This window comes from Saccostrea echinata, unplaced genomic scaffold (assembly GCF_033153115.1).
Source record: "Saccostrea echinata isolate AGI-Se365-2 ecotype Australia unplaced genomic scaffold, CSIRO_AGI_Sech_v1 ptg000002l, whole genome shotgun sequence".
Lineage (NCBI taxonomy): Eukaryota > Metazoa > Mollusca > Bivalvia > Ostreida > Ostreidae > Saccostrea > Saccostrea echinata.
In genome coordinates, this window is record NW_026889751.1 from 32,511,336 (window position 1) to 32,536,545 (window position 25,210).

The window sequence follows — 25,210 nt, forward strand, 5'->3', positions numbered from 1 at the left end:
GAAATCATTCAAAACTCTGAACTCTGACTTAATTACAAACTCTAGTCAATACAGCAAACGACGGAACAGAAAAGATTGTTCCAAACGCTACTGTCAATATTTGTCCGTGTGACCATATATAGACTCGTGTTAGTTTTATAGACAATGAAGATACAGTGATGACTTAATTAACTTTGAATACCAGTAATGGAAAAAAAAAAACAGCGACACGATTGTATCTGAAAGCACGCCGCCACTCAAAATGCAAACAGATTTGACTAACACGAAAACTGGGATTAATTCCTTTTTTGTGTAAAATTTTATGAATTAAAAAAAAGAAACTAAAAACACGCTATCACTAATGAAATTAAAGACACGCAATTATGGGGAGAACGACCTATGCGTTAAAATTTTCTGTTTAATTTTCTAACCAAAAAAAATAACTTAAATGCCGGCAAAGGCGGATCCAGCGAGGGTGAAGGGGGATTTGGGGCCGAGCCCCCCTTTTAAAATTTTCAGATTTCTTAATTAAAATTATATTGCAAAGAACCAAAAAAGCGACCATGAGAGGTGTTAACCTCGCCCCATCACTTCCATGTGCAATGTAAAAAAAAAAGTTAATCTGAATTATTTTACTTCGATGCCCTTATAGGTTTAGAGCATTATGCTGAAAATGAATAATGTGAGCACATACATTGTGTGCATGTATTCACTGTTGACTCTGGCTAGGATTTTGTCTCTTGTAGATGATTCATTTTATGAAGTCATACCATATTTAACTGGAAACATGACCATATTTTATGAATATCTGATAATAGGTGTTTGACCAGGACGACATTGTGATATCAGCATTAAAAGGGAAAAAATCAATTACAGCTAAAAAGAAGAGTCAAGTTTAAAAAAAAAAATTGTGTGACTAAAAACATGTGTCCTACGATTGGTGGAGCATACCTAGCAAAAATACCTTGACAAACAAAACAAAAAAAAGAAGAAGGCCACCAGACGTTATAATTGAGGGGGCACAAGTATCAAGTAGCTATGCTTTCTACAGTGTACTATATATCGGGATAATTGTAAGGGGGGAGGGGCGTCCGTACCCCCCTCCCCGGTTCCTACGGCCATGATCTTCTGTGGATATTCCTAGTGTAACATTTGTTCATTACTTTTTTGGCAGAGGTAACGACTATCTCATATTCAAGCAAATGTGAAGTAATATATAATTATTGGGTTTTTTAAGGCAAATACAATGATTTAGTCACCTTAAGAGTACAATATTGTACTTCGAATGTGACTAAATCAACGTACTGACTGAAAAAAACACCATTAATTGTTTTATTAATGTATGATTCATAATATTTTTATTATATGGTTCAATGATTAAATGGGAAAAAAAAACTTTTTAAAGTTAATCTTGCCATTTTTCTTGATGGTTTACAATATTGTTGATGATCTAATACCGAGAGCTAAGGTCAAATAATTTGTTTATTTAAAACACTTGTGATTGATTGATTGATATTGTTTAACGCCGAGTCGGCAATATTTCAGCCATATATCGGCGGAAAACACTTTTGAAAGGCTTTTGTGAACTGTACTTAAACTTTACAGAAAAAATTTCAAGGACACTGTTATACTGCTTGGTTGTAATATTTCATGTAAACGTTTATAGGAATGTCATTTAACACATTCCTTGAAAGCTTTTCCGAATCCATATAGGAACCGGAAATGATCAATTAGTGTTTAAATCCAGTGCGCATGATCTGCTGCCAATATCTTGTCGGATGTTTTTGAGATTCTAAACATTTATTTTTACATTATCTACATATTATTCGTTCATTAGCACTATAAAAAATTTCATCAGTAAATAACATTTAAATTTCCGGAGCTAATAATGAGAAGCTGTCAGGTAATTCCGGCATTATTAAAGTGCCTATTTGAAACTTTTTCCGCACGTGTATATTTTGCACGTATACCAGGGAAAGTGACAAGATAAAACAAAAATGCAAAAAAGTATAAAATGAAACTTTTTCACACATTCAAGCAAATTCAAAGAATGATTATAGTTCATACCCTCCTCATTCAAGTGGACTTTTCAAACTTAATATAGTCGATGATCATATTTAAACAAGGTCAAGGTTACAAGGTATGGGGAAAATATGGTCCATACCATGAAACTGGAAAGGTATTAATAATCATACTTGGTATAAATACCAAAAGCTTAAGACCCAGAGAGTTTTATCGATTTGTAAGCGGTTAAAATAAAAATGTAAAAGGTCTTCTTCTCAGAAACCACAAAGGAGACCTTAAAAGCTCGGCCACGAAAATGCAAATACATTGTATTTGTATAAGCTAAATGTATATAGTTGTTCATGATCTTTAATTTTGTATTTATATCTGGTAAATTCAAATATAGAACATGACAATCATGTTATAATAGTTACTGGCATACATGTATGTTCAGAAGGCAGGGTTAGCCACAGGGGCTGTCAACACACTATGTTTGAATGTATAGTGATCGCGTAAATCAAAATGTAACTGCATGGCTCCGGTCGGAGTAGCATTAATCATGCAAGGATGAGTCCAAATTTTAGCAAAGAGGGGACAAATGAGTGCCGACAGCAGCATTCTTAATAGGGAGGTGGGACAGAAATCCCATGCACTCAATCCCTCCCCCAACAAAATTTGAAGAAAAAAAAGAAATCGTTCATTATCATATTTTAAGAAAAAACCCATTGCACTTTAGCTGAAATATCTAAATACGCGATGATATTTTTAACTTTTTGCAAATTGGGTTTTAGCGATGTCATTGCAATTTTTTATTTCAAGTGGTATATTGACTACAAAAATTGCACATATTTTTTATTACTAGCACCCGGTAAATTCAGAAATTACAGTATGACAATGAGGCCAATTCCCAGATGTGCTAAAGAGTGTTTCCGGAATGAATCATATTATAGGATATGTTTATCACTGATTTATCATGTTCATGCATGCCAAATCATTTTTTTAACATACGACTATTATACTATATACTGTTGTACATGTGTTACGGTGTAAAATACGACTTTTCGGACTAATTATAAATTACTTTGTAAATTAACTTTTCGGACTATGTGTAAATTGTTATAAAAACTTTTCGTATATTTCGGCAAATGTGATAAATTCCATAAATTTTACAAATCCTTAATCCTACCCGGATTCTCCACCAAGTTTTACGGGATGAACTTGTCCGTCAAATTTTAATTCTGGGCCAACCGTGAGTTTTCCTCTTATTGTTGAACCCAGATTCATAAAACCTCCAATAAGCCAACACGCGTTATAGTTTTAGTACTTTTATATAGAATCAGCATAGAATATACTTTTACATGAGTTTGGGATGTATCAGCACCGAAGGTCTGATTCCAACTGACTAAAAATTTTAACAACAAAACATACATACTGAACAAAGATAGGACAAAATAAAAGGATTAACAAAAAGTATAAAGAAATCAATTATCAAACAATTATTGAGCGACTGGTGACATTTTAGCGGCATGTATATAATAGAATTAAAGTAGATGAAAGATTAAGTGACAATAAATATAAACAGAAGTCAATTAGGAGATTAACTGTCCATGTCAGACTGCCTCAGGTAGGATTAAAGCTGTGCGGAATTTATAGAATTTATCACATTTGCCGAAATATACGAAAAGTTTTTATAACAATTTACACATAGTCCGAAAAGTTAATTTACAAAGTAATTTATAATTAGTCCGAAAAGTCGTATTTTACACCGTAACACATGCTCCGCCTTCGCGTAAAACACGTCCTCGTGTTTTGATTTTTTTTTTTTTTCAATAAAACTGGCCTCTTCTCGGTTTTCCTTGACGTCTCCATGGTTGATATCGTTGTTTATTTTCCACAAACAAGGCGAGCAAATGATCCTTTTCATCTTCCAATATTCGGATTGTCTGTAGCAGGGCGTTGTTTTCTTCCCTCAACTGTTTGGTTGTTTTCTCAGCTTCTGCCTGAATTTGCATTACATACTGATTATGTTCCTTTCCGATCTCATTCAATTTCCTCTGCATTAAGTCCATAATCACTCTGTCACCGTGCGCGCCGTCTTCCAGTTTGCGAATTTTCTCACGAAAGATGTTATCATTAGAATTGTTAGATTGTTCTTGCATCTTCTTTTTCATAACCATATTTTGATTTTGAAGTTTTTTGATTTCAGATTCGGCTTTTGTTAATTCGGCCGTCAAACTCCTTTTCTCTTTATTTGCATTGCATATTTGAATTTTTAGATTTTTCAGCTCAGTTCGTAGAACACACGAATTATCACATATTGAACGAAACTGACTGTCCCGAAGAGAACTGAATGGCAATTCTCGCAGAATTCGTTTATTTTCGAGATACTTGCACAGTCGTTTCATGTCTCGAGCGTTTTTCCTGCTAGCAACCGGTCCCTTGTCTTCACTTTTTGGCTTTGTTTCTTTAATCCGTGTGAAGCACATCCTAGAATAATGTCCAATTCTTTGACATCTGTAGCACTTTTGGTTAAACGCGAAACATAAAACGTTAGGATGCACGTTTCCACACCTTCCGCACACTGGATGCTGACATGAAGGGAAGTTGAACTTCTTCTGTCTCCACTGCGGTCGGAAAGAATACTCCATTGCTGGTCCTAAAACGTGTACGTCTGCTTCATGTGTATCAGCACTGTCAAAACCGGGGGAAACTCGCTGTTTAGCTATTGTAGAGGTCCAGGATCTGACTACTACAAAATATATGTAGCAGCCCCGGGTGTCGTTACCCTTAGGTTTCTCACACCAAGTTTTACGGGATGGATTTGTCCGTCCAATTTTAATTCTGGGCCAACCGTGAGTTTTCCTCTTATTGTTGAACCCAGATTCATAAAACCTCCAATAAGCCAACACGCGTTATAGTTTTAGTACTTTTATATAGAATCAGCATAGAATATACTTTTACATGAGTTTGGGATGTATCAGCACCGAAGGTCTGATTCCAACTGACTAAAAATTTTAACAACAAAACATACATACTGAACAAAGATAGGACAAAATAAAAGGATTAACAAAAAGTATAAAGAAATCAATTATCAAACAATTATTGAGCGACTGGTGACATTTTAGCGGCATGTATATAATAGAATTAAAGTAGATGAAAGATTAAGTGACAATAAATATAAACAGAAGTCAATTAGGAGATTAACTGTCCATGTCAGACTGCCTCAGGTAGGATTAAAGCTGTGCGGAATTTATAGAATTTATCACATTTGCCGAAATATACGAAAAGTTTTTATAACAATTTACACATAGTCCGAAAAGTTAATTTACAAAGTAATTTATAATTAGTCCGAAAAGTCGTATTTTACACCGTAACACATGTACTGCCTACACCTATAATCTGAATTCGTCAGTGATGCTACATGTAATGGAATTTATAACTACATCACAGACATTTTGATCAAATAATTTAAAGAAATATTCTATGTAGCTTTACTTGAGTTCCATCAGAAATGAATTTTCTTTACTCATTTCAAGCATCTTTTGTTTTCATCGGGGAGACGGATAGCCTCTAGTGTCAGTGAAAATCAATCTTTCATTAAGTTAACTCAAGCACTAAATTTCTAATGAAATATCTAATCTGTAAAGCCATAAACAATAAAATATAGCTTGTCGTTGTTTTGCAGCATTTTCTAGGACAATAAACAACCTAAATAGCATAAACTTTAATGTTTCTTACGTATTCTTATTAGGGATGGGTATCGCCAAAAATTTCGTATCGTGATATATCCCAAAATATCACGATAATATCGTGATATTTTTACACGAAATTTTTACTACATTTCTAATGAATTTCTGTAATTTTTCTTACAAATACGCTGTAAAAACATAACTTCAATTTTTCTTCATTTTAATTTATATAATATAAATCATGCTTGGATGCCGTAATTTAACATTTTTCAACATTTTTTAGACTCTCTGTAATTTTTATTTAATAGTTAGAAGATATAAATGAATAATTTCTGCAATTTTTAATTATGTACCAAATACCGGTATTTTAGTCTCCGTATCACGATACGTATCACACAATAAAAAATCACGATATACCGGTATACCGATAAAATCGCGCATCCCTAATTCTTATTATTCTTACTGTTTACCTTAAGTAAAAGATAATTTTTTTTCAGTGAATAAAATTCTATTTCTCAAGCTTTCTGACATTCCAAAATCTGCATCTATTTGCATTGATCGACTACTTTCTGTATAATAAAGAGCAAATCTACTGACTTGTTTTCATTTCACTTTTCTATGTACCCTCTGCAAATGTATAATTATTTGATTCATCAACAGATAACCCAAACAACGTTATGATTAAGGCTAAGACTACTAATGCCTTAAATAATAGTACAGTAAATTAATTTGCCAAATATTCGGCAGACACGGATATTTACTTAAAAAAGGTAATATAATCAATCAACTTACCTTTATGGATTTTCCAGTTGAATCTCTGCGTATTTTACCTGAAGACACGTGGGATATGATGGTTGTCCGTAAAAACAAATTGGATACTTTCGGAGTTTAGTTCCGGTCAAATGGTCGCTGGTGACTATTATCCAAACTAACAGAGTGCGCCATTACATTGATCCGTGTGTCTCACTATAATTCAACATTATTCCATTCTAACAATCTATCGTTTGTGTCAATCACAAAATTCCATTTGATTAGCTTTACTGTGCTAATTAACGCTCTTTATTAGAGTCGTTATGGCGCGTGAGATACGTTTTTTTTCCAGAGATACTAGAAAAATAATACAATGTATTGATATTCACGTTCACAAAAGACCATAATCATCACTCCTCTTTAGTATGGACCTGTATATGAATATTATCGAACCAACGTTATACACTAATATCTAGATTATGGGGTAAATTCTTTCGTCATTTAGTAAACGGGTATGATATAACTATGGAACCTTTTAATTTTAATGCGGATTTTATTGTATTCATTTCACATACTTTTATTTTATGACAAATACTCAATTACTTAATGTCAAAGCCTTACTGAATTATTTTTATCGTTAGTCCATGATACCATCTCCCGCACCAACGCAAGGGACGCGTAAAGAATGCGTGAGGAAGATCGGCGTACTGCAAGGACTAGGTATTAAAGTGACATGGATATGGATTAAACGTTGATGATCTTTAAAAAAAATGGTAGAATTATGTGACTTATATATTGCAAGAGCGTTCTGGACCGAAATGTTTTGTTATTTTTTTTTATAAAAATTGTTTAGAAACTTTTTTTCTGAAAATTATTGATCAGTCGTTCGTCATCACAGGCCCGTAGGCAGCAATTTCAGTATGGGTGGGCCATACATTTTTTCAGTTGACAGTTGAGGGGCACTACCAAAAATTTCCTGACAAGCAAAAAAAAGTCATCATACGTTGTTATTGAGGGGGCACAAGCATATAGTATTTATGTAATCTATGTATCGGCAAAATTATGGGGGCACGCCCCCCCCTCCCCGTGCCCCCTCCCCCCGGTTCCTACGGCCATGCATCATCATTATTATCATCTCCAAATCATAGAATATGTACGTCTTCATTATAATCGACCAATCACAGAACATGTACGCCCTTAGTCAAAGAACATATACTCTTCAAATCACAGAAATGTTTTCCTCATCATTACATGTATCAATTTCAAATCACAGAATATGTACGCCAAAATAAGACCGTGGAACATTAACTGGCAAAATTGGAAATATGCAGCTCACGTCATTTCTATATGTTACAATCAAAACATTTATGATAGACAATGGAATGGGCGGGTACATGTACAATTTGGCACGAACGTCCGAGAAAACATTGGATTGAAATTCTAGTTTGAAATTACGTAAGCTGCATACTTCCTATATTGCCAGTTAATGTTCCGCGGTCTTATCACATCCAAATCCGCGAAATAGGCTGAAATATTGCCGACTCGGCGTTAAGCAATAAACAATCAATCAATCAACCAAATAATAGGACTTGTACGTTCTTGATATCAAAGCAAAATTTTCCTACAAAATGGAACTTCATTTTCCAGTTAAAACACAAGCCTACAAATAATTTTTTTTCTGAATTATGGAAGGAAAAAGACCTTGTATGTCTTTCGTTCATCATTCATACTAAAGTTAAAAATTTCCAATGACATCATCAGCAAAATTCTATTAATGTGGGTCGCATTTACCAAAAAAGAATCAAATCAAATTTTTTTACGAAAAAAAAATTGTTAAAAGTCAAAGTAAGAAACTAAGAATTGCTAATTTAGGGTAGAGTTGTTAAAAGAAAAAAAAAAGCTGGGGGAATGAAAAGCAAATTTATTTATTTATTTCAGCATCATCAAGTCAATTAAGCTTGTAAAGGTACCCTTTGTCATTATTTCAAAACTTCCTAATGGATACGTGGTGTCCAACCTTCACTGTTTAAATGGCATAGACAAACTGTATTGGTGACAGTTTTGAATTTGTATTTTCATTTAAGGTATGAATTTCATAGCTACCCAAGTTATACTGTATAACCTGGGTTGGGTATGGTGTCCGGATAGGGCCATTTGCAAAAGCTCAACAGCGCGTTCAGAAAAAAGCGCCGTCGCGCTAACACACAACACGCTGTCACGCTAACACAAGTTCGCACAACACGCCGTCGCGATTACACACAACACGCTGTCACGCTAACACAAGTTCGCACAACACGCCGTCGCGCTAACACGCTTTCAAGCAACACGCCGTCGCGCTAACACACAACTCGCATTCGCGCTATCACAAAGTTGTGTTAGCGAGTTGTGTGACAGCGAGACAGCGTGTTGTGTAAAGTTGCGTTAGCGCGACGGCGTGTTGTGTGATAGCGTGACAGCGTGTTGTGTGTTAGCGCGACGGCGTGTTGTGCGAACTTGTGTTAGCGTGACAGCGTGTTGTGTGTCAGCGCGACGGCGTGTTTTTCTGAACGCGCTGTTGAGCTTTTGCAAATGGCCCTATCCGGACACCATAGTTGGGGCAGTTTACGCTTTAAAAACCGCTTCGCGGTTTATTAAAAAGCGTAAACTATTTCAACCCAGGTTATATCAGTATAACTTGGGTAGCTATATTAAATTTATTTCTTATAATTTAATTTACTGGGTAGTTATATTAAATTTATTTCTTAAAATTTAATTTACTGGGTAGCTATATTAAATTTATTCCTTATAATTTAATTTACAGGGTAGTTATATTAAATTTATTCCTTATAATTTAATTTCTCATTATTAAGCATAACTAGCAAATAAAACAATTTCTCCTTCAAAAATACCTTCAAATTGAACATGTTTTAAAAGTGACGCCAAGCGGATTGAAACGTTTTGACGTAATTCATTGTGACGTAGGCAACACAGGTTATACGATATAAACTACATGTAATTTTTTATCCAATTAAATGACGCGTTACAACAAAAATTAAATTATTTATAATATATACTTCAGTTTAATGATTTGAATTTACAATTAAATGACAATAGCATTCGTCATGATCTTACACCAAACACCTGTGTTTGTAAAAATTGGCATGAGTTCTATTTTTTTTTACCGGATGTGTTCGATTAACTGATATTGCTCAGACCACTGACCTCAAACTGAACACACTGATGTCGTGATTTTTTCTTTCCTACATTTTCTTTTTCCTTTCCTCGAATATTAAGGATTGGTTTTTAAGGATTAGTTCATGATATTGCAAGGACGTTTGAGAATCAAACACGCCCCAAATTCGTTAAGACCTCGGAACATTAAGTGGCAAAATTGGAAATATGCAGCTTGCGTCATTTCCATCTGTTACAATCAAAACATTTAATGATAATGGAATGGGCGGGTACAATTCGGCACGGACGTCCGAGAAAACATAGGATTGAAATTCTAGTTTGAAAATCATTTTCAATCCACCTCAGCTACTCTAGAAAGCAATGAGTTCTTACTGACCCGGAAGACAAATAATTTCAATTTCGGAATATATTTTGTAGTTCAAATATATAAATCAGATTTTCTGACCCGTGTTTTTAAAGAAATATATAGGGACAAATATTGATTTCTGTTAGGTATGTGCATGCATGTGTTGAGGGGGGGGGGGGTCGGGGTGGAGGGGGCTGAACGATCTTGAAAAAATAAAAGAAAGTTTTTTTTAGTTTGGACAACCCCTACAACTAAAGAAAATACCCTCTTGTCATCCTAGAAATAAATATATTTTGTCATGTGAAGGCAGGATCTAACTCGACAATTTTTTACCCCCCCCCCCCTTTCTAGAATCAAATAGCCAGCCCTTGAAAATATAATCTCTGTCTTCTATGACTTTTACGCGTCCTTAAAATCATAGGCTTTAAACTCATACAAACAATGATAAATATGAATTTCAAACAACATGTATTTGGGAATTGAAATTATTTGACTTTTGGATCATACATTCACTCTCTACGTCAGGGTTAGGGTTAAGCTCAGGTGGATTTAAAATGCATTTCACTCCAGTGTTTTCTCGGACGTCCGTGCCGAACTGTACCCGCCCATTTCATTGTCTAGACTATCATTAAATTTTGACTGTAACAGATGGAAAAGACGTACATGTAAGCTGTATATTTCAAATTTTGCCAGTTATAATGTTCCGCGGTCTTAGTTTTGGTATATTTGAAGAAGTATGTTTTCATCTTACGAGTTCCTCTCCCTTGAAATTAGTGGAATGTATTCAAAAGAAAATAGTAGGGATTTCTACCTGAAAACATATGATAATTGTGATTTATTGAAGGAAAATGTAAAATAGTTGTGATGAACGGCATTGGCCGATCACAGATGATTTACTATGAGGCATCCGGCTCTCTCTCTCTCTCTCTCTCTCTCTCTCTCTCTCTCTCTCTCTCTAAATTAATACTTAATAAAATACAAATTAAAGTATGTGAAATGACCTATGAAAATGCTAAGAATGATTGAATTGGTTACAAATTGAATAATACATAGATACTCTGTATATTTCAATTTATTCCATTTCAATTTATTCTAGTTCATTTATTTTATTTCAATTTATTCTATTATTAAATAGTTCACAAGGCAGATTATTCCAGCTGCATTAAAATACCAAAGAATTAATTGCAAACTGTAAATACCTTGAGTTAAAATCGATCTAACCACAGACTCTGTATACACAAAATAATCACATTCGGGGATCGAACCCAGGCACGTAGAATCGGGGGGGGGGGTCTCCTCCCAACTTTTTATGAAACTTAACCTTTTGCTGTTATAAAAAATGTTCATTGAAAGGCTGGTTCCCCCCCCCCCCCCCGCAATTTTTTGTCGCAGTATTAAAGTCAAATCGGGGTATGTGGTAATGTATGAATAAAATTTTCTTGTGAAAGAAGTTGGGACCTTCCCCCTCTTCCAAAGAAATAAGATTTTCGAGTTTGGACAAATTTTCTTTTTTATTATCAAAGTTTTTCAGGTAAGATGTCATTTTTTTTATGGCTGCCCCCCAACCACCCTTCTTTTTTCCAAAACAATAATACATGCCTGGAACCGGCGATCCTTGGAAAGCATAATATGTTATGATAATCTTACACACGTGAGATAATTCAAATAATATAGCCTAGCGTATACTATGTGTACAATTCCCCTCCCAATTAAATTTTGTATATATTTCATCTTTGTCATACTTATATTCCTCGCTATGAACCATTACTCCGTAAGTAATCTTTGTTCACGATAATTTTTATTGCCTTATCTCCCTTTCAACGAGTTGGCCTCTGGTGAAGTTGCTGCCTGTTGTTGTGGAAACGAATGTGCTGATGATATCATTTTGCAAGATTAAGCATACCACATTTCATATATCAGTTATATCTGCAATAGAATAGACATTTTTTTAAAAAAAAAAAGGATTTTGTAAAATTTATTTGAGATGTTTTAAGCAACATACATCGAACATCGAAATTGAGTTGATTAATCCCTAAAAAAAACAACAAAGATTTTTAAGGGGTGAGTTTCGTTTACTCACAGCGAGAGGGGCGGATGAAAATATTACTAAACTTAAGATCAGATTCCTAGTGTATGAGTCGGCTTTTAAGAAATCAGCCCACTTCAAATGAATTATCAAAGTAGGCAATGCCCTCCTCCGCATTTTACTGTTTTTATTACAAGTAGCGAACAAAAGCTTAGTTTTACTTTATCCAGCGGTTCTTTACAGGAAGGCATCCTTAGTTATTTCCTTCAAACATTTTTTGTAAGTTGCTTGCTTCTACATTCTTTTCGTTTTAATTATGACTTATGAATGCACGACTATTTTATTGTTGGTGCGTAAGTACAAGGCTTAACTCTGCTTGACTTGGGCGTGGATCGCAAAAAACAAAAGACAATAAAGGTACCTCGATGAGAAAAATATGAGCTTATGTCCTTTTCGTAAAAGAGGGGAAAACAAAAGGAAAGTCCAATCCGTAGAGTTAGCTTTCATTTTTAATACAGTCTAGCCTCTTTAATCTAGCCCCCTTCATCGTCCGGATTAGTGAAGCGTCCGGGCCACTGAAACCATCTTTTGTAAAATTGGTAGAAATTTCCAAACACATTTCCGGAATGTGAAGCTTTAGGATTGACGAGGATTCACTGTATTTCAAATTTACTTAATTAACATTTTTTATTTAATTATTATTATTGATTAATTATAAATTATATTGATCATTTAATTTTCGGGATATGAAGATAGGTACTTGTACTGGTTCTGTGATCCATAAATCTGCACTATACTTAAGGTGGCTCCTCTACTAATTTATATATGCGTATATAGTATATGCGTATCATTTTCAAGTACATGCATGAAATCTCCTCCAGGAAAAAAAATTTATAACTTTATTTAAGCTTTCTGAATTTTTCCATCAATGATAGGATATACACACTTTTAAATGCTTTAGATAATGCTTAAGATAAAAGTTAACTTTAAGAGTCCAACTTTAAGAGGATGACTTGTAAATTTTATGACTTTTACTGAAGTACCATAAATATCCGATATCACATAGTTTCCTCGAGCTACATTCGGATAATATCAGCTGTTACACTGATGCATGTGTAAACTGTCTCCATTTTATTACTCTAGAGGGGACAAGAGCAAGAAAAAATAAATTTAAGATTTATATCACGATTTGAACATCTTTCTACACTTGAAAAATACATCATGAATTGATCAATGCTGCAATAACTGAAGTGTAAACGATTGGATATAATTTATGCAAATCATTTGACAGACGACAGAAACACGATAAAAGTAGTTCGTAGATCAATCTTTTGTTGTGGTTTAACATCGTATTGAGATGGATTGGTGTTATAGCTAGATGTTCGGATTTGGAATTTCAAGTAAACACTAATGCTTCTTAGAGTACATTTATTCACAAAGTTGTGAACAAAATCCACGAGTACAACCCATGCAGTGAGGATTAATACGGCAGTCTGTCCTAAAATAGAAATAAAACGTAAACTATTTGTCAATGTCTGTGTAGTAAAGCAAAATTTTCACAAAAGACTTAATCGCTGTCATCTCTGAAAAAACCATCTCTCTCTCTCTCTCTGACCGTTAATACGTACAGCAGGCTAGGATATTGATTTATTCATTTATATACACGACATAAAACAGAGATAATGCCCTCTCCCCCCTCCCTGTGTTATGAGGTGGTATTATTTTTCTGAATAACAGATATGAGTAGATAGTGTTTAACAATAAGGAAAGAGAAGGAAATAATTTATCAGATGTACAAGTTCCTTTTGGATGGAATTTACAACGGAAGGGCGCGCTCCGTAGAAAAATTGTTTTGTAGGCGGCGATCGCTTTGGCGCTGATTCATCTTGTGTGTAGCCAGCACTCAGTGTTTGTTGTTGTGTGTAGCATTGCTTTAGGGAGAGGCATTTTCTATCGTCCCAGATAATATTGATAGTTTTGCTGCAGCCATGTTGGTGATGTCCGTTTTGTTGAAGGTGGCCTTGGGTCTGTTGATCGGGGCCGCCGTCTGTCAGCTTCTGGGGTTCGCCTGCCCCTACTGGGTGTCGTGGTACAATGGAAATTATGGACTCTGGCAATGGTGCTCCGGCCGCTGCTATGAAACGTCAGGTAAGTCACAGTTCAACAATTATGAAGTATACATGTATTTATGCAGCACTTTATGGTATACATATTCATGTTTATTTAATATTTATGACGGCCGTAGGGACAGGGAGGGGTGTTATAAACGCTGTATATTTATGTACTATTATATAATTTACAATAGAAATTAGAAATCCAATGCTTTAAGCTTGTCCCTCAATAACAATAGTAAGTCATGTCAAGAAATTTCTGTACGCACAAACTACTTCTACGGACCTAATTTTTAAACTTTAAAACATCTACATAATTCAAAGGGGCTTCAAGTTATTGAAATTAAATTTCCAATGCAAAGTATTGATGTCACCAATGAAGCGAGCAGTGGTTAAAAAAGCAAGCAAAACGAAGTTCCTAATTACATCCTTTCATCGCTTAAAATAATTTAGTTCATGTTTAAAAAAGAAAACAGAATTTATATACTTCCTTTGAGTTGTTTTATAATGTAACTCATTTGGGAACATTCACACACAACACGGAAATTTTTGTTCATGACAATATATAATATTTAGTGAACATAGTACGGTAATGAAAGAACCATGTCTTCACAAGAATGTTTTATATTTCAGGGGGCGGATCTATGGGCGCGATCCGCGCCTTTGAGACGATTGCCTTTATACTGCTGGTCATCATCCTGATCTTGCTGCTGGTCCATATCTGCGCAAGTCCGAACCTCCAACTTGTTCTGGCTTCCGCCATCTGCGCATTTGTAGCAGGTTAGATCGATTAATTATATTCATCTAAATATTAAAGAGCTTCAGTGCATTTTCTTTAAAAGTTTTGTGCTTTGTTTTGAAGTGTACCGAGATCACTTTGTTCAATTTTTTTGTGCTTTAAGTAAAGGATTATATACCTTCGTTTGTTCCTAGTCTATTTCTCTAAGAGAGATACCGGGCGCCAGGCGATTTAATGAAGTTGGTGAATCTAAAGCGTTCGTGTTCTCTGCTGTTGTTTATACCTTATGGTGTAACGTGTTGACAGCTGCATCGAAAATAATGCAAGGTGCCCGTTTCTAAGACACGAGAGGGTTACAACCCACACGTATGATAGATGTAGGGGATTCTGTTGCTACGAAACGCAATGAGACATTCATGAGAAATTTAATGAGAGGGGTTGCTCTGTAAATAGATGCCGTGTGTGCATTCTATCAGAAGCTGAATCTGAGGTTCACGCGATTATTTCATATCAGATGAATGCACGCTCCGTATAACAAGGATATACTGTGTATTACACGTCGAATGATTGTGTGCAATTTTTTTCCCGTAAATTTGATAAAGTGTCTCATAAGCCAAAAATTTTATATACTTATTTTTGTTGTTTATTAGCGTGATAGCATGCAAGGGTTATTTACAGTTGAGTGCATTTGTAGCACAGAAAATTATGATAAAGTTTACATATTATGTTCCAAGAGAATACTGCGTTCGCCTCTGAAATTTGTAAAGATGTCACGATTTGTTTAGAATATATATATAAATCATGGTAATGGTTCCCTGCAGTTTATAAAGTTATTCTGTGGTTTTCGATACAACTTGAAAACATTCTGAAATTTCCCTTGTGCTTTCGCTTTGGCGTGGTCGGCAATTAATATTTGAACTTTAACAAGAGGCAAGCAATTCCAGGCATTTATTTTTTTGATTTTACATTTCTTATCATGATAAAAGCATTCTAAAATTTTACCCATTGGTATTATAGTTACAGTGTGTTGGTATTTTCTACATAATCTAGGGCGAATCAAGTATTTTCATTGCGAGGGTGGGTCGATGCAAAGAGCAGATTTTATGTGGATTTCCTATGCTGTATATGCAAAATGTACATGTTTAGTTAATGAGTTTGGGGGATACAATGCACTGTTCTGTATTTGCTAAAGATTATACCAATTTTTATACATTTTTGCAGAGTGTATACTCCCCTGTTTAACACACACACACACACACCCATGTACATGAACAGGTATAATAAATATTTTATGAATGCCAATTTGTAACACAAATTTATATACTAGTAACCCGATGGAGCAAAAACTGTATAACCACTACATGAACATTTTATAGATGTGTGGGGTTTTTTAATTGTAAACAAGAAAAAATCATTTTTAAAAGCATTCGATGTGTTTCTAAAAAATGGCCCGTCTGCACGTTGCAGAAATTCAGACTACGAAAGTTGAGGACGAATAGAGCAATGGGACGTGACGCTCACCCACAGACGCATCTTACCGGCTCTGTTCTCTATTATATATATATTATATTTATTATATATGTACTACAGAACAGAGCGGATAAGATGCCCCTGTGGATCTTCCACTTTTTGCATAATTATGTCGATAGGTGGATTTCCTTGACAAAGCTAAATTAGGCACTAGCGTAATGTTCACTATTATCTCATTAGCGTTATCATATAAAAGCACTCTTGGAGAAAAATTTATACTATAGTATGTATATACTTGATTCAATCATATCTATTATACTAGCATTTATAATAGTATGTACTTGATTTAATCTTATCTATCAGCTGAATTGGCGGATAAGACGCATGCAGCGCGACTAACCCGCTAAAATAAGTACTTAGTAAATTAGTATGTTTATAATAACAGTACACGTATATATCTTTCTTCTGTTTGTTTTACAGCCGGCTTGATCGTCTTAGGCATTCTGATATTTGTGATTGATCAGTCCAAGCATAATTTATCCTGGGCGTTCGTTCTCTGTATCATCGCTGCTATCCTTGCTCTAATCGGCGGAATCCTGCTCATCGTCGATCGTCGTTCTCACGTCATCATCGTCGGCGGATCCAGCGGGGGCGCGGTGCGAACCACTCGGACCACCACCACCACCGTCACTGTAGGCAGAAGATAGATCCACGCCTCAGATCGTTGGAGATTTTATACGTTTATACTTTGACGTTAGATAACAAGACTCAATCAATTCTGCTGGATTTATGTCAATTGTCTTCGTTTGGAATACGTAATTATACACATCGAGGTGCCATACTAACAAAAACTATTTTTTATGTGAGATTTCGTTCCTCGTCCCAGTGACTTCAGCAATACCATCTGATAAGTGGTTTTGAAATTAATTACAACATAAAAGGATTAATTGTTTAAGTGTGAATAGTTAAGGACATTTTTAATTCCTTCCTTATTCCTTCGTGTTTTATCATATGTAAGTTAATCAGACAAATTGTTTTATATTGTACTGCTGGCTATAAATAGAATATCTCTGTAGTTATCAATATCGGCCTTAATTAGCGGTAAATTGGTATATTATGACTGCCTGTGTTCTTAATGTTATTCGTCAGAATCTCAAATAAAAAAATGTCCTGTTTGGACCAATAGGGAAGAAAGTATACACATTACTTACAACTCATTTCAGGAATTAATTCGTCGAATGCCCGTTTTATTTGTTGAGAAAAAATAAGTCTAGGCAAAGGAACTATAAGAATTTTGCAATTAATGATATTTTTATGCTGAATTACATTTATAGCTAGATTATTCACAAGTTTTAATACCAGGTGCCTTTTATACAAAGGTTCAGCGAGAACAGATGCATAGTTTACTTGTGTCTATATAAATATATATATATACATTTGTGTATTAGAAGTAATTTATTTTGTTGTACGTAATTTGTACTACACAATAAAAGTTTTCTTTTTTTTAAACTGATGAATCTGTGTAAAAAGGCTTGTGATTTTTGATGCAGATACACGTTTGAATCAAAGCCAAGTTTACAGCATACACACACAGAATATATAAAAAAAGATAAAATAACTTTGTCGGCAAGTTTCTCCTTCATAAACAGAGGTTTTTTGTTTGAGCGACCTGGGAGATTCCGTTGCATTCCATCAACGTTAGCTTCTGCATCAGATCGACAACAAATTGATGTGTAATCAGCAGACTAGTGTGTAAACAAGAAAAATCTGCTGAGAGCTAAACACACGCATCATTACATATTCTTTCTAGTATTTTTTTAATTGTGCTATCTGTCAGTATTTTATTGAAACTGGGCGGATATACGTGTTTGATGTAAACATACAATGGAGGATTACCCGAGGGCTTATTGATTTATCAGAGATTGTCCTTTGAGACGACAAAATTTTATATATTGTACACAGATGTACATGTATATATTTCATGTACCCCCCCCCCCTAAAAATAGAGAATGCATAACGTAACTTACAAGAATTATTTGAATTTTAGTATCTATTTCAGATTTTATTTTTAATCTGCTGACAAGAGAGACAATTCTGACTGGGATGAAAAAATTATTTTTTGTCAAGTAAATTTTCTCCGCTAAGTATGCTGAAATTGTGTGCATTTTAATTATAACATGTTTTTAAATCATAAGTTTTAATGCGACGAATCTTAAAACATACCAGACTTTTGTACGTACTCGAGTTATCCTTCCTTGACCTGGTGGTAGAATAGTTTTACCGGAAGGCGAATTACTTCATCTTTATCAAAATTTAAATCTTTCTGTTAAGTTTAAGTGTTTTAACAGTTTTGCGTTAAAGGTTTATGTTAATACATATGGTCCTAACAGTATAATTCCCGAATCCCCTCCCCTCCCCCCCCCCCCCCCGATTTTGGTGTACTGTGTGTACGAAGTGAAAAAATTTAATTATTCCAAGAATAAAAAAAAAAATGGGCATTCTTCCTCAAAAGCCTTTAAAAAATTTTATTAGTATTTTTTATAGAACTTATATACAGTAGAAAGTCTGGGCCTAATTAAGATTTAAAAAATTGCCGTTTTAGTTTACCGATTTATCATTGTCTTATTGAAAAACTGCACATTTAAACAACCCATGAACAACTTGGCAGTTACATTTAATTTAAAGGCATTAGTGTACTTTTGTAGTGTTAAGAGTACCTTGTAATTTTTTAATTCCTTGCGATTAAACATCTGCATTTATTTTTTTTTTTTTTAGAAACTTGATTTTGTTAGCATCGACAGTTGCTTACTCCTATATATAAAATAAGAAATTTGCTAAAAGATCTTTTATAACGTCAAAATGGATTTATACCACAATGCAAATGTCGATACAGCATTCAGTGCAGCTATTCATCAATTATCTCATATACTCATAGTTGATTCATATCTAAATAGTTTCTGTCTGGGCTTATTTCTTGCCGACATCAGACGACCAATATCTAACCAATCCGTAGTGCATTAACTACATCAATGTACATCTGTGTTCCTCTATACTGCATCTCATGAAGACGATCAATGGTGAAACGATAGACAAATCGCCTGTCTTATTTCAAATTCTAACATTAATTTTCAGTTTAGACTGAGCGTATTTTATTTAGAGGGTTAACTTACAAATTTTAGTCATCATCATGTATACAGACAGTGCAGTATCAAGTCATTGAGACGGGTGACCATTATGGCCCAGGGGCCTCTAGTTAAGTATAAATCTTGGTTCTAAAACGTTACGGAAGTAAAATCAGATAAAGGAACTACACGTTGTTTACTTTCATTAAAAAATGCAGAGTAAACAAGGAAATTAATATACATTTTCATTCCATGTTAAGAGTTTTCCTGCTTATTAAATCCGGTTTTTACAGCTAATGGAAAGAAATTTGGCGAATTTTCTTCCGAAGTATCATATAGCATTCTTAATGTTTTGTAATATCCTTGAACTCTAACCTTTAAACCAACAAACTTCATTCTATTCGTTCCATTTTCCCCCTCAACTAAGTATCAAAATGCCATCAGAAATCCTATTTTGGAGTTACAGTGTACTAATCTTCATAATGAATAGCAATTACTATCCTACCCTCTTTTTGTGAACCTCGGGCGTTAAATTTGTTGAGGAAATATCTTTCCTGACGCAAAGATATTGTTCAAGAAATGAAAACAAATATTGCAAATTCTGCAGCCGGGAATCACAATCACCTCGAAAATTGGTATCAACTCATCCCCCCCATCCCCCAATCATATAAACGTTAGTTTGAGATCGAGGTCTGTGAATTTGAATCGATCACGATATTTGATGAGATGCTTGCATTCATGTATTACTGTATTTTGCCGATGACTTTATGTCTTTTTTTTTTTTAAAAGATTCATTATTTTAATCAATTGAAGCTCATTTGATACCCCATCCTAGCTCGGGGATCATGTTTGAGTCGACACTCTACATGTATGTGGGTGTTTGCATATTTGACCAATACTAGTCATTCTTTTCCTAAGATTTCCCATAAGTATTCCTATACAAAACTTTTGATACCCCTGTTTTTGCTCTCATTGTTGTGTTGGTGGTCATGATTTGCAAACATGTAAATCTTAACGAGTACCAAGGGAATCCAGCATTTTAATTTGACTGATGATACAAGAATAGGTTCATATTTACGTAACTCCGTCCTATTTTTACCATTATCACCTATATACTCTTGGAAGCAAGCTTGACTGCATGCATATCTCCATGTCACTACAGTAATTCTGTGTGCAACATTTGGTTGAAATAGGTCTATATTTTCTGGGGTGAAATTGAAATTGGGAAAGCATAATCTCAGATAGACGAGTCATTTAGCAGACTCTTATCAGCATAATGTTATATCACTCATTAGCCTTTTGGCTCAGGTGAGCCTTAAAAAGAAATAAAGTCAATACTGCAGAATTGAAATCTGTGTTTAACCCTTAATTTTAGTTTACACTTAAAAATGTTATCACTAGGGCGTATATGATACCATCTGAATGGAAGAATAAGTACATTTTATTTTCCCAGTAATCCAAACAAACAATAGCTGTCCTTCCCTGACTGCAATCATGAATAATTCATATCTAGGTTTGCTTCTGTTTGCTTTCATAAAATACAGCCGTATACAGAATAATATTGTTTAATTGCATTTGCATATATTTAATATTTTTTGACAATATCAAATGACAAATGGGATGAATTATAATAAAGACAGACTACATTCCATGCTATCATAATGGACTATATAAGGCCAGGATAAACTCGGGTTCAGAGGTCAAGATGATGAGATTTTGTCCACTAAGCCACTGCCTTCCATCCCGTTGTAGAAGAAGAAATTATCATGAGGTTGGTCCTTCAAGGATACAGCCTGTAATTAGATAAAACAAACATAGACAACACAGGTATTACTGTAATTAGATAAAACATGTACAACACAGGTACTACTGTAATAATAATTCTGATACAAAGGAAAAGATTCCAGCTGATCAGAATGGCAAAACTACCATGTAATGCTTTATGCCAGGGCATCTACATTATTTTTTCAACAAGTAAGAAAACATATTTCAATAAATTTTTTCAGTATTCAAAGTTAAATTACTTTGCATTATCTCCACATTGCACATTCTGAGAATCTAACATTCTAAATATTGTCAATTTCTGTGGACCCCCCCCCCCCCTTCCCTGAATCTGTTTAAGGGATGCTTCATGGGCCTTAGATTCCTAAGCTAGAGTCAGAAAAGCATCCATATCATTTTTGCCTGCACACCAGAACATGGCTAATGGCTAAGGCAACAAAATTTCTAATCCCCTTTCCTGATCAAGACATTTCTTGGTAAGATTGTCTTTGAGATGGAAAACTACATGTGCAAGATTAAGATTTTAGATTTTACTACTTTTGAAATATTTAGATTCCTTTAAATGTTAGTGAGCTGTATATGAAGAGGAGGTAAGTTTCAGGCCCCTAACAGATTACAACAAAACAAAACCTGTTTGCAGATTCTGAATTCATTTTACGGGGCTTTTGTACTAAATTGTTTTAATGGAAGATAAACCTGAAGCTGGTACTTCTCCGGAAGTTTGTTTTGCATTAAAAAAATCTAGTTACAGATGCTCAATTTTAATTAAAAATATAGTGCAAATGTAACTAAGTACATTGGATTTCCAGTGCCAAGACAGATAACTCTGGTAACAAAAGGCCCATGGGCCACTACACTCACATGAGTCACACTGGTCCTGTTTTTTAGGATAAAAATTTTTGAATTTCTCTTTTGTGGCCTTATCCTTTGGGGCCACAATTTGAATTAAATGCAATTCAAAATTTTGCATAGTTGTTTTCTCTGCCACTTATCACCAGTTGGTCACTTTAAATTTATCAAAGAAGATGACCACCTTTAGGTCCTTTACATAAATATGACTTGTTGCTTTTAAGAGTAAAAAAATTGTTTATTGTCAAATTGTTTTGCAATTTAAAGCTTTTTCTAAATATGTGTATTTGCTATACCACTATGATTTCTTTGGTGATGTAAAAGGAAAAAAAATTATTTGCAGAAATCTTTTTTTTTTCTTTTTAAACCTACTCATGTATACACAATGGAGTTATGATCCCCAAATGGAGTTTGGGAAAATATTGGAGTTACTCAATTTACTTTTCCAGTGCTTTAAATTTAAACTAGAAAATTATGATGATTATTAAATTCACATGAAATGATCTATTTAAAACAAAACACTGCAAAGAACAGTTTTTTTTCTTTTTTTAAAAAAGGCCATTGGCAAGACAAGCTTATCCAGAATAAAAAGGGTCGATTCGTTCGGGTTTTTCACTTATTAATCAGTCAGAGTAACCCACTCCTGGTGAAAATATTTGAAAATGATTTTCTACATGTAGAACTCTCTAGGCCATGAAAACCAATAAAAGTGTATATATTTCTGAGGTTAACAAGAATCAAGTACACTTTGTTTAGGAGAAAAAGAGTCAACAGACCACAGCTTTACTGGGAGGGTAAGACAGTTACTAATGACAGTTGATAAAGAGTCAACAGATCAATACTGACCACAGCTTTACTGGGAGGTTATGACAGTAACTGATAACAATTGATAAAGAGACAACAGATCAATATTGACCATACAGACGTGTGCCATAATTTAACGGCAAAAATCCAAGATGGCGTCGCTCAAGCGTGAAGCGTAATGTAAACAATAAACATAAAATAAGTAAAAAAAATAACTTACCGATGTTTAATATTTTGTCATTTCACCTTTGACCCTCAAAAGTTTCCTCATGCGTCTCGGCAGGGAATTATATAGCCCCCGTATATATTCCAATTAAAGGGAGATTTTGCCATATGTCTACGATAGCCCTGGAAAGTTCATCGGGGGTAGTGATATTTCCCACAAGATGTTGCAGTCTCTGTTTAAGTTTTAGCCACACATTCTCAATAATATTTAAATCAGGTGACTGTGCAGGCCAGCTGATACAATTAATATTGTTCCTTGCTTTGTAATTTTCGACATCTTGGGCTCGGTGGATCGGGGCATTATCGTCTTGAAATAAAAAGTTTTGGTTCGGAAAATGTGTAGCTATAACGGGCCACAAGTTGTCCTCAAGGATATCTAGTATATACTTGTGTTTATTCACAGTTCCATTTATGGTTGTAATTGTACCCACACCGTAATATGTTATACATCCCCAAATCATAACAGATATTCTTCGTTGGGACGGGGGGCAGACACAATCGGGGGACTCCGCTTCATCCTTTCGGCGCCATATATAGAACCTATTGTTTTGATACCTTCATCACCTGCATACGGGGTATATATCTCTCAGTTGATTCGATACGCAAGAGCATGCTCTACGTATGTACAATTTCTAAAACGAGGTAAATTATTGACAAATAAGTTGATGAAACAAGAATATCAGCTGTCTCGTTTAAAGTCATCATTTCGTAAGTTCTATGGTCGATACAATGACCTTGTCAGCAAATACAATTTATCATTGAGTCAAATGCTGACTGACGTTTTTCACACTAATTGTTAGGCCATTATTTACACACTGAATTGTCGACGGATTTTTCCGTTATTTCCCGATCATGACAAGGAGCACACAGCGGGTGTGACCGGTCGGCAGGGGATGCTCACTCCTCCATGGCACCTGATCCCACCTCTGATGTTCGGAGGTCCGTGTTTACTCTGCTCCTATTTTGTATTGATTAATGGACTTTTGAGCTTGAATACTGTTCGTTATCTCCATATATTTCACCCAAAACAACTTGACTTTCATCAGAGAAAATTACTGTGTCCCACTGACCATTCACACGCCAATAAAGTTTTCCTCGACACCATGCTAACAGCTTTTTACGATTCACCTCTTTCACACGGACTTTCTTTTTTACTATGCGTCTATGGTAACCTTCCCGGCAAAGACATCTTTGGACAGTTCTTTTAGACACTTCCCGAGGTCTAAAGGTATTAAACTGGGTGGTAATTTCTTTCAGTGGAGTTTTCCTGTTGGTCCTAGCAAGCCGAACAAGCGAACGACTATCCCTCACTGACAGTAAACGCGGACGTCCAGTTTGAGGCAAATTCTCTACTACACTTCTTTGTTTAAAACGAGAGATAACTCCTGTAACAGTTCCTCTGGGAAAGTTCAAATCATCAGCAATCTGTTGTAACTTATATCGCTTTTCTCGCATATCTACGATGACCTTTTTAATGTCATTTGACAAATGTTTCCGGTTTTCAGCCATGATTAAATACACTATGTAAAAATTTCCAGAGGCAGACGACAACCAAACATCCGGTTTGAATTTAAAAACGGAAGTAAGAATAACCAGGAGCTAAAAATAGATATGTGTTTTCCCCAAGAATATAATGTATACCGAGCTTGTTTACATTACGCTTCACGCTTGAGCGACGCCATCTTGGATTTATGCCGTTAAATTATGGCACACGTCTGTAGCTTTACTGGGAGGGTATGACAGTTGATAGAGTCAACAGATCAATACTGACCACAGCTTTACTGGGAGGGTATGACGGTTACTGATAACAGTTGATAAAGAGTCAATAGATCAATATTGACAACAGCTTTACTGGGAGGGTATAACATTTACTGATAACAGTTGATAAAAAGTCAACAGATCAATATTGACCACAGCTTTACTGGGAGGGTATGACAGTAACATATATGTACTGATAACAGTTGTCGAGGTACTGTGAAAGAAACACCGCCATCTAGAAATTATGACCCCCCCCCCCCTCAAAAAAAGTATCTCCAAGATATAAATAGTACAGTCAAATAACTGAAACAGTTTTAATTTAACTTTTTGATTTCTTCTACCACTGAATAATACTAATAATAGATCTGTACAATGGGAAATAACT

At 34.8% G+C, this 25,210-nt stretch overlaps 2 protein-coding genes across 2 annotated transcripts; one reads left to right on the forward strand and one right to left on the reverse strand.

Moving 5' to 3' along the window:
* The first annotated feature begins 13,808 nt into the window (after nucleotides 1-13,808).
* Nucleotides 13,809-17,802, forward strand: LOC133177768 (uncharacterized). The gene is made up of 3 exons (XM_061312669.1): nucleotides 13,809-14,113; nucleotides 14,710-14,856; nucleotides 16,766-17,802. The coding sequence occupies exons 1-3, from the start codon at nucleotides 13,954-13,956 to the stop codon at nucleotides 16,990-16,992; spliced, it is 534 nt and encodes a 177-aa protein (XP_061168653.1). The 5' UTR covers nucleotides 13,809-13,953; the 3' UTR covers nucleotides 16,993-17,802.
* Nucleotides 17,803-21,107: 3,305 nt separating this feature from the next.
* Nucleotides 21,108-24,576, reverse strand: LOC133178299 (uncharacterized). The gene is made up of 2 exons (XM_061313035.1): nucleotides 24,124-24,576; nucleotides 21,108-21,200 (listed from the first exon to the last, which is right to left on the reverse strand). Exons 1-2 carry the CDS (start codon nucleotides 24,574-24,576, stop codon nucleotides 21,108-21,110), a joined length of 546 nt encoding a protein of 181 aa, XP_061169019.1.
* Between the last annotated feature and the right edge of the window lie 634 nt (nucleotides 24,577-25,210).

What these genes read in the sequence shown, in the direction of transcription:
- LOC133177768 (XM_061312669.1), top strand. Translation starts at nt 13,954, where the DNA reads ATGTTGGTGATGTCCGTTTTGTTGAAGGTGGCCTTGGGTCTGTTGATC. An exon ending in CCGCTGCTATGAAACGTCAG is followed by an intron (nt 14,114 to 14,709) that starts GTAAGTCACAGT and finishes TTTATATTTCAG; the next exon opens with GGGGCGGATCTATGGGCGCG. An exon ending in CATCTGCGCATTTGTAGCAG is followed by an intron (nt 14,857 to 16,765) that starts GTTAGATCGATT and finishes TTTGTTTTACAG; the next exon opens with CCGGCTTGATCGTCTTAGGC.
- LOC133178299 (XM_061313035.1), bottom strand. Translation starts at nt 24,576, where the DNA reads ATGGCTGAAAACCGGAAACATTTGTCAAATGACATTAAAAAGGTCATC. An exon ending in TGAATGGTCAGTGGGACACA is followed by an intron (nt 21,201 to 24,123) that starts GTAATTTTCTCT and finishes ATCTAATTACAG; the next exon opens with GCTGTATCCTTGAAGGACCA.